A 12759-nucleotide genomic window follows, 5' to 3' on the forward strand; every position below is an offset into this window, starting at 1 on the left:
AACAACAACCACAAAACCCCACCACTAAACTTTTCCTACTTTCAGTAAGTGGAAGTAACATTGCCCCAGGCTCAACGCCAGTTAGAGTCCAGAGATTTCCTTTTCTACCACAGTGTGTGATGTTGTAACACTTGAGCAGATATTTATATATTTTTGCCTCGCAAAACATTTTGTAGATATTAAAGAGGTATTCTCTCCTAAAATCTTTCTTAGTATCTGTGAAACTGTTTGGACCAAGAATTTTCAGTAATTGTTCAATCTGTAAATACATTTTATAGGCTTTCAGTTCTACTACTACAGAGCAAGCATGGACTTTGAGACAAATAATAGTTTGATAATTCACTTCAACTACTTGATGCCACCATCTGCCAGAATAATATTTTCTACAGTCTAACACTTCATGGAGACCATCAGCGTGTTAGCAATACTGAGATTAAAAAAAAAATTGAGTGTCTGTGCCAAACTTTGAGACTGTTAAGTCACATCTACTGAGCACCTGACTCCGTGAGGTTGGTCTCTCTGTTTAAGGTTTCTTTGTGGTACGTTTTCAGAACAGCACTGCAGCCTGTTTTGAACTATATGCCAGGATGTTGAGACTTGCAGTAGCACTGCAGCACTATACTCAACAGCTGAACGTACAGGAATGAGACCGAGGATAAATGGAGATAAAACAGCCTTGGCACTACTGTTTAAAGCCTATAGCAAAGGCTTTTGCATTGCTGCCTTTTGCTCTGAAGTGGTAGTGTCTCCTGCTTCTCCAGTCACATCATCTCTGCAGTAGGACAGCCCCTAGCCTCCCCTTCTGTGTGACGGATGGGGTGCTGATGGAGCAAAGAAGCAATCTGCCTCCACAAGAAGTGGCAACCTGGTCCCAGCAAGCAGAGGTGGGCTCTCACTCCTACTCCTGACTCCACTGTCAGACTCCCACGTACCTCTGTTGATTCCTCAGCTCCTCCTGCCCACATTCAGCTGGGCTGCACAGTCTGTGCAGTGGCTGTGTCTGGATCCTGGTCTCTACAGTTGCTGGCACCCAGACATATAAACCTTCAAGGCTGCAGCCCTGTCCAGATGCTGGTACAGATCCCTCACCGACAAGTCAAACTTCATTTTCAGTAACGTTCAGGCGCTCTATTTGGGCTCTCTGTGCTCCTTTGTGGGTGTGCAGGTGGGCTTTTATCACATAATCTAACATGCTCTGCAAAGAAGTATGCCTGCAGTCTGAAGCTGAATAAACTGATCAGAATTTAACACAAAATTGTACAGTTGTAGCACATGAATTGATCATGCTTAATAGTAATTGCAATTAGAAATAAATAATGGAGCTCAGTAAGGACAAATACATGCATGTACTTGCTAGGAAAATTAGTCAAGGTGATCACAGCATTGAAGAGTAGTCTTTGTTGTGCTCATTATAGCCAAATCCTGCCTCCTCCTGAAATCTGTTTGGGTCTGACCTCTAATGCACAGCCTTGTAGCAGACAGTACAGGAATCTGTTTTTTTTTCTTTTAAGTTTTCTGAATAGCTTCTGCTTTGCTCAGCCTAGTCAGTAGCACATGGGGGATGCTATTAAAGCACTCAATTCCAATTATCCTGATAAAGAGAAACATAATTTGAGTGTGAGGGGGGGAAAAATATGATTTGATTCTCTTAAAGAGATCTTACACAGCAGAAAGCGATGAGCTGTGAGGTGTTGTGATTGCTAAATCGAATAACATTTGCTTTCTGCTGGTTTTTGGCTCACCATGCTTATCCTTTTTTAACATACCAAATTAATGTTTTTGCATTTTGAATTCTAGCTGAGTGTGTCTCGGGCTTCCTCATGCTTACAGGCCTGTGTAGGGAAGGGGATTGCACAACACCTCTTGCCTGTCAGAGGATCTGGTGGTGGCAAGCCAGTGTAGATGTGCCAGAGCTGCTAGAACAAGCAAGTGGGTCTTCATATGTCTGTGGTGAAGAAAGCAAAGAGCAACTAAAAAGTTAAAAGCTGTTGAAAATAGCACCATTCACATCCACAAACATCTATTTTTAAATAGAGATTGCTCAATTGATCCAGGAATCGATTATCATCGTAGGAGCTGTCCTTCTTTCTAGATTCCCAAAAGCTCAGTTTTAAACGTAACACAGTCTTCTCCATGACATGGATGAGGGAATAAAATATTTTTAAACAGAGTTTAAGGATGGTGCAATAAAAAGAGCAGTAGATAGCCAAATGGACAGAGAAGTCATATGGAGAAATCTTTTTCCTTGGCTACTTGAAGTGTGTTACTTCAGATTTAGTTTCACTTATATTAAAATTAAGTCTTTAGTAATTTTTGTCTTTATTCTTTCAATTTTATTAATTTTATATTATTAATATTTATTTTAATTTGATCTTTTAAGTTGCATTAAAATGCTTCTAAGATCAAACAGCACAGGCTGCCTTTGAATGGTTGAAAATCTTAGAAAGCTGTGCAGAAAGCACAAGGATCACAGTGAACCAACAGCTGGATGTGAGAATCTGCTGCAAGTTTATGACACAATGGGTTAGTTAGTCATTTTTGCCTTTATTAGCAGAATGGGTGCAAGCAGTCCTGCAATATTATGCATTCTTTCATGTCTGTGTTTTGAAGAACTAAAAAATGTGAGATGTCTTTTTTTTAAAAGATGAGCTTTATTAAGAGAGATGGAAAGACTCTATAGAGTAAGAAACCTAAGGATCTCAGTCTGTTTAATTTATCAAGAAGAAAATCAAGTGAATGAGTAACTTTTCTGAAATGTAATGACAGGTATTAAAAAAACTCTTTAATCTTGCTGAGAAAGGCAAAGTAGGGACAGCACCTCTAAATTGAAGCCAAACTAATTCAAACTAGAGAGGAGAAATGCCTTTTTAAGTGATGAAGGCTTAATAATGAAACAGGATATCAAAAGAATTGGTTGTTTCTCAGTCAGACGTGATGACTAGATTCTTTTATTTTGGGGAGCTATGGTTTAGCCAAGCATACATTCTGCTTAAGAACAACGCAAATGACTTGACTTCATGTGGGGATATCTATGTGAAATGTAGTAGTTGATGATGTACAGGTGATCTGATTAAAATCACGTCTGGTTTAAGGCTACTGTTGTCTTAAGGTCAGTGATTCTACTGTACGCTAAACTGACTTGACTTAAGAATGCTAAAACGCATTGTAGTGACAATTGGAAGCCTGACTAGATGTGTTCCCACAGGAAATGAGGTGATTGCAGTAGACTGGAAGGGACTGAAAGATGTGGACCAAATCAATATGGACAGCACCAGTTCACTACATGGCAGCAGCTTCCATCGTCCTTCTACTGAGGTGAGTGCTTGTCCCAGATACACTTATCCAAGGGGATTGAAAAATTTCAGTTCCTTGTGTGTTCAGAAATGTATGCTGAGCATCACTAGTATCATCTCGGAGAGGACAAGAGTGTTAATATACACCCAAGGATCAGACTTCTATATCTGTGCAGTTTGGTTTGTTTAGAATAGAGTTGAGTCATTCTGTATAGACTATCTAGAGTGAGTAAGAGTTGCAAATGAAAGTGCTTTTAACCACTGACAACTGGGATAGATAGAATACGAATAAAACTGTGGCAGTTCTGGCAAACCTGTAGGTCTGCATTCCTTGAAGTATGGATTTACTAAAATGCCCAACACCATGGCTCTACAGCCATACCATGTTTTGAAGAAATGTGTTTGTCTCCATTTTGATATTTAGGAATTTATTCACTAGTAATTCACTGCCAATTGATTTACCATTTAGTACCTCAATGTGTGATTCATTTCCTGTTCTGAGTTAGTGCAGCTTAGATACCTGAACTTTCAGGTCTGTAAGGTTCAGGGCAAGCAATCATGGTTAGTAAAAACATTAAACTGTTTAAAACAAATAACATTTTGAAAATCACAGATAATGTTCGTAAATAACATACAACTTAAATAATCTAATGAAGTGCCAGTCATGTAGGCATTTTATTTCCTTATTACACTACTATCTTGGAATGCAGCTCTAAGAAACCAGGAGTTTTGTGAAATCCTGATAGAAATTGGCTTAACCTTGTATGGAAAACTCAGTTGAAGTTTAACACAGATCTATAACTCACTGAACATAAACTCTACCTCATGGAACATTTTGATTTGTATGAATAGTTACTATGACTAGAACTTATTCATCTAAGTTTTCCTGAGTGCTCACATCACAAAACCAAGATGTTGAGATGTGAGCCCTCCCAGCTGAGGGATGAAGTGCTACCATACTGACTGGTAGGGAAAATGGATCAGGTTTGCAACTAAAAAATGGATCAGTGGACAAACTGAAAGATTACAAGAGAAAATAATTTCAGGAGAAAATCAGTCTGGAACTTGTTATATTATGCTAAAAATACATAGGTAGTGTGGCTCCTCCTTGTGTTAGCCTCAGAGGGATGCACCACCCACACAAGGTTGCCAGCGTTGCACTATTTAGCAAAGAAGTTAGAAGGGGAGTCTTACCGAAAGGTGTTTGTATTTCTCTCTCCCTTAGACTCTTTATCATCATATTTACTTGTACACCTTCAAGCACTATGGCACCTACAGACACCACAATCAACTGCAAGGAACCGTCTGGATGTGGTGGTCAGGGATGTGATTTAGTGGCAGGTTGTTAAAGTTAAGGTAGTGTGGTTAGGTTGTAGTTGGACTTGGTGATCTATAAGGTCTTTTCCAACCTGAGCAATTCTATGTTTCTATTCTATGAACGAAGCCAGATTGGAAGACACATTGTTTAATTCCCCAGACAAAGTAGAGGCTGTTGATTATCACTAACTACTAGAGAGGTGCATGACAATTTGCAGTGTTGTTCGCTAACATGATGTCCTTTTTTGCTTTCTTCAGCAAACACGGACAGATTTCTCCTGGGATGGTATCAATGTGAGTGTGCGCCATACTACTGTTCATATTTTTAATCATAGGACATAGTGGCAGTAATGATGGAAACATGGCTGAAAGTCTTAACTGCCACTGAAATTCTGAGCATTGCCTAAGATTCACAGGATGCTGCTGAAATGTTGTTTGCCGCTGTGGCTTTTGTTGTCTGGCAGGTATTTAGATCTGGCTATTAAGTTGCCTTTTTCCCTTTGAGATAAATGTCTGTCATTTCTGATGTTCTCTTTGTGAGATTTCTGGATGCTGTTAGATAAAAAAGTATAGCTAGCGTGTTTTAAAAATCCATAGTCTTTAATTACAGCATCATTTGATCTTTTTCAGGAGTTTGTAGAAAGTGTATCTATCATTTTCAGCTGTATACAGAAGTAAGGCAATTTTTACTGTCCCCTGAGGGAAATGGTCAGAACCAGTTTACTTCAGTTAACAAGTAGAAGAAGAAACAAGCAAACTTTATAACAAACAAATTTAATAATATGTTTCCTGTTGCTCTTAATACCTACACCATAAAAAAGTGTTTTTTTTTTTTTCCCCCTACTAATACAAAACCAGCATCCTGAAAAGGGAATAATGTTTATTATTGCTATCAAAGTATTCTGCTCTAGTAGATTAAAAGAGGTGTTCAAATAGATTAGTTCTGATAGTTTGGTACCTTGAAAGAAAGAATTAGGGATGCATTTTTGGTAGTGTAAGCATTTTCAAAATCCTGATGCTTTTGAAAGTTTAAAACGGGTTTCCTGTGACTTGAGAGCACTTAAGTCACTTAATAGCAAGGAGACGTAGCTTTTTAACCAATCCTCATTCTACTGACAACTCATTCATTGTGACACTTATAGCTAGGGATCTTTTGCCTGGGCTCAGCTAGAGAAAAAATTTGTGGGAAAATTGCAGTGCATGCAGCAGCTGTCTAGAATAAATTTTATCTTGCTGCACTTCTGCCTAGCTGAAAGCAAGGTACACATAGTCATGTTTCCTTAAAGATAATGGAAGACAATTTCCTTATTTGCAACTTCTCATTTTTCCAACCCACTCTGAATCCATGGCACTCTGATTTCTCAAAGTGTCTCTTTTTTTCTTCCTCAGTGTAATTCTGTATATCTTCATTGATGTCAAAGCTGGCTTATGAGTTTCCCTCTCTTTCTTTTCACTCTTGCCTTCATGCTATAGCTGTCCAGCCTTGGAATCGTAGAGACCTGCAGATACTTTCTGTTCTAGGTCATTTTCATGAGGGGGCTCAATGCAGTCCCCAGACTTTTTTGAAACAAATGGGCAGACAATGAACCTAGGCAGGAATGACCAGAAGTGGCATAGCCTGACCATTCTTTAACCAGCTGTACCATCAAAGGAGATGGATCATTGGACAAGGACTATGTTCTCTGCTACACCTTTCAATTTTTACTGTTCTTCTCTCACTTTCTGATAGCTTCAGCTCATGTGTTACGCACACCTGTGGCTGCAAAGTTACAGGATGCCTCAACTCCTGCAGTTACATTCACTTTTCAAAGAAACTCGCCTTTCTTAGCTTAGCAATTGGCAGAGATTATATGCAGTTCAGTATCTTTACATTACCTTTCTTTGCCTCTAACTACTTTACTGCCTACTTACTGCACCTCTTAGTTTTCCTGAGACCTGTCCCTGTGACCAATAGTTGCTTTATGTCAGGATTTAAAATTTCCCATCATAGTCACTACTTTTGAATATGCTGTTGTTTGGGTGCCCAGTATGAACATGATGGACTTGAAATGAAGAGCAGAAGCAATGCTTGTTTAGCCCTTATGAAAATATAGTCTCAAATGCAATGCCCAGCATCTTTAGAGGAGACTATTGAACTCATCTTGAGAGATTGTGTTCTATGATGTTTGTGACTGCCTGTACTTGTTTTTCAGAGACTGATGATGAATGCAGAGAAGAGAGTAAAGGGAATTTAGTAAAATTGTAGATCTCATTTCCAAACTAGAATGAATGAAGAATACACTGATAAAGTCACATTCATTTTAAGACTATGTAAACTATGTATACAAGAAGTAAATACTAAAACCAATGTATGAAATAATATCTGTAATGCGATGCATATTTGTGTGTTTTGTTTATCACATTGTCAGCTCTCCATTGTAAGCTTCCTGAATTGTCCATCAACCATGCATTGCCTTTCAGATAAAGAGCTGGAACAGGGCAGCATGTCCATGGAGGATTGGAAGCAGCCAAAGGGAGGCTTCTCACAGCCTGATTCTGCCTCTGCCACTGACCTTACCTCATTCAGTACCACAGTTATGCAATATCTAATACTAGTTAAATAGCCTCTAATTTTTCCATCCTTTGTTTTGTTGTCTTATTGCTTGCTTCTGCTCTTCATCTTTCCCATACCTTCTGAAATTGTTGAACTGATTTCCATTCAGTTTCTTTTCACCTTCCTGTATATCATTTCTTCATATTCTTTCTTTTCAGCTCTCCATGGAAGATACAACCTCCATTCTCCCCAAGCTGAAACGTAACTCCAATGCTTATGGGATTGGGGCTTTGGCTAAATCATCTTTCTCTGGTGAGGTCCTTAAAACTTGGGTTTATCCTTGGCAGCTTCTCTCCACAAACCTTTATGCCTCTTCCCATAGCTCCCTGTTGCTTTCCCAACTTCTCCCTTCTGACTCATGCTTATTCTAGGCCTTAAAGTAGTTTCACCACCACGGTTCTAGATACATAAATCTCTTAGCTGTTGCACTTTCAAAGAGCTAATTTTGCTTCTGACCATGCACCCCAGCTCAGACATCTTCATTTGTATTCCCTCAAAACCCATTTTCTATTTCTTAGTTTGTTCACTTCCAGGTTTCACCACTCATGCTCAATTCTGTTCTAAATGGATTCTAGGCAAGGAAGGAAATAGCCTTTCATATTTGGGGTTTCTCCTTCCCCCCCTGAGAACTAGTCCAAGAAAAGGTGGAGAAACTCTCCTTGAGAGGGATACAGTGGAAGGTGTGATACATCCCAGCCCACCCAACCCAAGGCCTGAACCTAGTTAGGAAAGGAGGGGAGAAATCTCACTTCAAAGAGAGGAAAAACAGCATGGCAGACACTCTGGAACTGTGTAATAGCCCCTCCTTGTTTTCTAATGTCTGGTCCCTTAGGGATATCCCGCAGCATGAAGGACCATGTTACAAAGCCAACGGCTATGGGCCAAGGCCGTGTGGCTCACATGATTGAATGGCAAGGTTGGGGTAAAGGTAACAGCCAGCAGCAACAGCATACGCATGAGACGGCACGCAAAGATGCTGACGCCTACTCAGACCTGAGTGACGGTGAAAAGGAGGCCCGGTTCCTTGCAGGTAGCTTCTTTTTTTTTTTTTTTTTGTTCATGAGAATTGGGTTAGTTGGGATGTTCCAGAGCAGAATCCCTGATACAATGTGCAGAAACCTGATAAACATACTCAGGAGAGCCTCTGGGTGGTTCATATGGCAGATGGAGATGAGAGACTGTAGTTAGAATATTCCCAATGGAATGCAAAGTGGAGAGGGCAAGAGCCAACTGTGGGTAATGGGCATTGCTAAAGTAGAACTAGAGTGGAACAGTGGGACTAGGAGATGCGGTTAAAAAGGGGGATAAGAGATGAAGATATTCACACGCTTCTGCTCTCTGTCCACGTCTCTTTTGGCACAGGAGTGATGGAGCAATTTGCCATATCAGAGGCGACTCTCATGGCCTGGTCCTCCATGGATGGTGAGGATGTGAGTGTAAACTCTAATCAGGAGAATCCAGCGGGCAATTACTCTGAAAATTATCAGGAACTAATGGAGAGCCAAGGTGAGTTCTAGCACCTCTTGCTAATCTTGAAATTAGCCCCCTCTTTCAGTCTTGGTATCGTGTTGCTCTCTTTCCACTTGCCCTTTTTCGTTCTGTAGCCTCAAATTTCAGGGCTGAAATCAAGGAAAGCCATCACCTATTTGCTATCCAAGGAATCTAATATTAACAGGGAGGCTCCAAAGCCCAGTTTCTTCGGCTTGCTGGGCATGACTGTGGAAAGCCTCCAACTCTTGCAGTCACTTGTGGATGTAATGAGATTCAGATGCCTGCTGCTTAGAACTGCCTTTCATCTTCTCCCTGTAAAGGATTTATCCCTCTCCTCCCCTGTAAAGGATTTATCCATATTGCCCTATACAGTACTATGTACAGACACCCAAGCTATCTAAATGAACCAGCTTGGCTTACGTTGTCTAATGGTATTGTTTCCCTTCTTTTCCTGCAGAGCACATGGCCCAGACGCAGTATGATAGCTGGCCTCATTCCTATGTCTCACAGGGCATGTATTGCTTAGGTTCATCTGATGCCTGGGAGACCAGTGATCAGTCCCTCATTGCTTCCCCAGCAACTGGCTCCTACTTAGGCCAGAATTTTGATGAGTCGCAGACAAACCTTCAGGAAAGTATTTTGATTCAGAGCAGCCTTCTCCAGCAGCAACAGCTGCAGCAACAGCAGCAGGAGCAAAACTTCATCCAGAGCACGGGGCTGGTCCATGTGTGGCCTCTGCAGACTGCACAGGGTGGGAGTGGGGCTGAATCCAGCACTTACATGGAGGACCACCTTGAGGATAATGGGAACCCACGGCTGGAGAAGGCTCCTCTCCTAAACAAGAAGCCCTCTCCAGAGGAGGATGATGTAGTATGCCGGGACCTGGAATCGCTGTCTCCTCGAGAGGAGATGGAACATGCTGCGTTGAGCCGCAAAGTCTCTGATGTAACCTCTTCTGGGGTGCAGTCTTTTGATGAGGAAGAGGGAGAAACAAACAACTGATGCTTTTTGTGAAATTCTCATCACTGCTGAACAAAGAGTGGGGTGGCAAGGAATGAAATGACAGGGATTATTCTCTCCAGCTCCCCATACTTTCAAGCAGACACACTTTCAGTTTCTGACATTTAATTATTTTTTCAAACAAGAGGAAAATCTCAAAGTGATTGACACATGAAGACCTCTTCTTTCCCTCTACAATGAACACATCTTCAATTTTCATTGCTCTGAGCAATGCACCTGAGGTGCTTGGAGAGATCTGGATTGGTAAATCATTTCTAAATCTTTTAAATACGAAGTCTTGGCTCTGGATTCAAACTCTTCTGGTATAGGGATGTGGCTGATGAGATAGGCTTGATATAGGGAGTGGCTTTGTGGCTAGGATCCCTTCTGACAAAATGGATATTGCTTTGTGGACATGATGTTTTTGATAGAATATATGAATATGGACTGTTTTAAAATGAAGATATGGCTTTACAAATATAGATTGCACTAGTATAGTGATTGTGGCTGCTACAGAGAATAAGGCTGTATTCAATACAGACTGTACTGAGATGAAGGATTCACTGTGTAACCAGATCCTCAATAGCACCTTGATATGAAATTGTAGGCTCAGTGGATACAGACTGCGCTCCATGGGCTGTGCTGCAGTACAGACGGTCTGGCTCTGTGTGCATGGCTGTACTGTGGCATGGAGGAATGAGTGCAGATATGTATCTAACCCTGCTCTGAGATACTCATGCCTTGGTTTCTTCGTAGTCTTTATTTGTTTCTCTCTTTGACATTTCTATCTTCCCAGGAGCTGGCAGGAATGCTGTGTCCTTTTGGCATTGGGCACCAAATATCAGTAGAAAGGACTTTATCAGCTACTGAGTCAGTCACCAAGAGCTGACTCTTGTGGGGGGCTTGAGAACATGTCCATCTTGGTGCTGCTGCAGCATCCTTATGTCTTTTCCTTTGCCAGCAGCATTGGCAGACCAAGAGAGTCTGCAAATCCAGGAATAGCATGTACAGCTATGAGATCACAGATTTCCAGTTTACACTGGAATTTTCAGTTGTTGCTTTTTAAAAAAAAAATGTTTTATATTGCTGTTTAAGTGTTCCTAAAAAAGCAGTTAGTAGTGGTGAAAGCCTGTACTCCTGTTGTTACTTATTATAAATTCTGCACCTTTCCCATTTCTGCTACTCCTTCTGCAGTGCCAAACATAGATGGAGGAAAGGGGCTAGAGACAAAGTTTCTTCCTATTTCTTTCCTCTCCTTACTTATATTTTTTCTTTTGTTTTCCTACCTTCAGACAATGTAAATAACAGTCAACAGCTTGGTCTGTTTCTTTTGTCATCTCTGCTCTTTTTTTTAGGAGTGGAGAAAGCTGATTTTATAAGTTTTTTTTCTATTTGTTTAGCTCTATTTTTTCTTTTTTTTGTTAAAAAAAAATTACAGTTCGTTGACTAGTGGGAATTTGGTCTCTCACAGTTTCTCACTGTGTTTCTATGGACCTCCTTTTGAAGGGAAAGGTCTTTGTAAGGTAACTGAAAAACTGTTGTCTTCTAAGCTTTCACCAGAAAACAAATGGGAACAGAAAAAAAAAAACAAATAAAATTGTACAAGGCTATTGATTTTGCTAGAGAGCTGAACAGAACACTAGAAATTACACACGTTGAGTTTTAATTGCAATATCTCTAGGAACAAAGCATCAGCAAAGCATGGGTTTGGATGGAATACTAGATCTGATGAGCTAGAGGAAGGAATTTGTCTGGACACTGCCCTACTGTGCCAGGGGCATCTCTTTTCCACTTTCTCTGATTCATACCTACTCTGTTCAATTCATCAAGTGTTTGTCTTCCTTGCCTCCTCTTCAGGCTTGTATTTTTGGATTACAGGAGAATAAGTGCTCACTTCCTGATTCAGCTTTAGACTCATCAAGAATGTCTAAAGAGAGTGAAATGTGACCAAAATAGCATCATCAGATGTCAGAGTTCAGACAGCTCCTGGCAAGCAATGTTGCCTATGTCCAGGAATTATGAAAAGTACAAATGGGACTCTCAGGTAAAACTTTATCCCACCCAGCTTTCTCTCACATTGGCAGCTGTATGAAGAGGGAACTCTAAGAACTCCCAGGTCTTTCCAGCCCTCACCATTTCAAGAGGCTCTGTCTTCCCTCTCTGTTGTTGCTCTAACAGAAAAGACCTCTGGGATTTTTAAGTAAGATTGATAATTTGGTATAGGTAAGAGATAAAAACTTTTGTGACTTTTTTTTTAGTCAATTTCCTTGGGTTTTCTTAAATCTGTCTTAGGAGGTAGCTCTTCTCCTGAATGATGGACTTTAAATTTCTCTGTGCAGATGTTTACACATTCAAGTGCTAACTTCCCCTGGGCAGCAGCACTTGTTGAAGATGATTAACAGTTCTTTCAGGGTCTCTGCTAGCTCATTTTCCTGAACTGGCTTTGATCTAGTCGTGGATCAGGGCCCAGGAAATCACACTAACTGGAGCAGGGGACAGGGCAAGTGCCAAGGGCACCTCAGCAGAGGACAAATGAGGAAATGTTAATCCTTTGTTACTTACTTTAAAAAAAAAAATCAGGGAAACAGAATGGTCTGGTATGTTTCTTTGTGGAAGAAGATTGGAGTGGTTTGTTGCTTTTTTCTCATAAGCCTCTCTAGGACCAATATGGATGGTCACAGTGTTTCAGAGAAGCTTCAAATTATCTTTCCATGTTGTCTATGTGACTGAGACAAGTGGGCCATCTTGTCTGTTTTTTCTTTTTTTTTTTAGTACTGTGAGCATTTAATAAGGCATATAATCAGTGTCTAAAAGGTATACATTTCCTCCATGCAAGGGAATGACAAGGAAATATCTACATTGGAAAAAGCATGGAAAAAAAAAAAAAATTGAACTTACGGAAAGTTCTATGGATTTCAGTAGCAAGGGAAAACCTGTCTAGAGTTTTCTAGCCTGCTGTATAATTTCATAACCTGATCTCTAGAAATGTATAGATAGACTCATTCTTTGTGGAGTCTACTGAGTTTGAGGAGCACTCTGAAAACTTTAAAGCTTACTAAATTCTAT

The 12759-nt window shown here is 40.4% G+C and overlaps 1 protein-coding gene across 3 annotated transcripts; it reads left to right on the top strand.

Moving 5' to 3' along the window:
* The first annotated feature begins 3185 nt into the window (after positions 1–3185).
* FAM131B (family with sequence similarity 131 member B) lies at positions 3186–12269 on the top strand. Of its 3 annotated transcripts, XM_019617950.2 has the most exons (9): positions 3186–3315; positions 4869–4904; positions 5241–5284; positions 5533–5534; positions 7077–7183; positions 7362–7455; positions 8036–8233; positions 8566–8709; positions 9152–12269. In XM_019617950.2, exons 1-9 carry the CDS (start codon positions 3262–3264, stop codon positions 9694–9696), a joined length of 1224 nt encoding a protein of 407 aa, XP_019473495.1. In that variant the 5' UTR covers positions 3186–3261; the 3' UTR covers positions 9697–12269. The 3 variants fall into 3 exon arrangements, with proteins under 3 accessions (XP_019473495.1, XP_010715943.1, XP_010715951.1); XM_010717641.3 differs by lacking the exons at positions 5241–5284; positions 5533–5534; positions 7077–7183 and having other exon boundaries at positions 3187–3315; XM_010717649.3 differs by lacking the exons at positions 5241–5284; positions 5533–5534; positions 7077–7183; positions 7362–7455 and having other exon boundaries at positions 3260–3315.
* Positions 12270–12759: the final 490 nt, after the last annotated feature.

This window comes from Meleagris gallopavo, chromosome 1, assembly GCF_000146605.3.
Source record: "Meleagris gallopavo isolate NT-WF06-2002-E0010 breed Aviagen turkey brand Nicholas breeding stock chromosome 1, Turkey_5.1, whole genome shotgun sequence".
Classification (NCBI taxonomy): domain Eukaryota; kingdom Metazoa; phylum Chordata; class Aves; order Galliformes; family Phasianidae; genus Meleagris; species Meleagris gallopavo.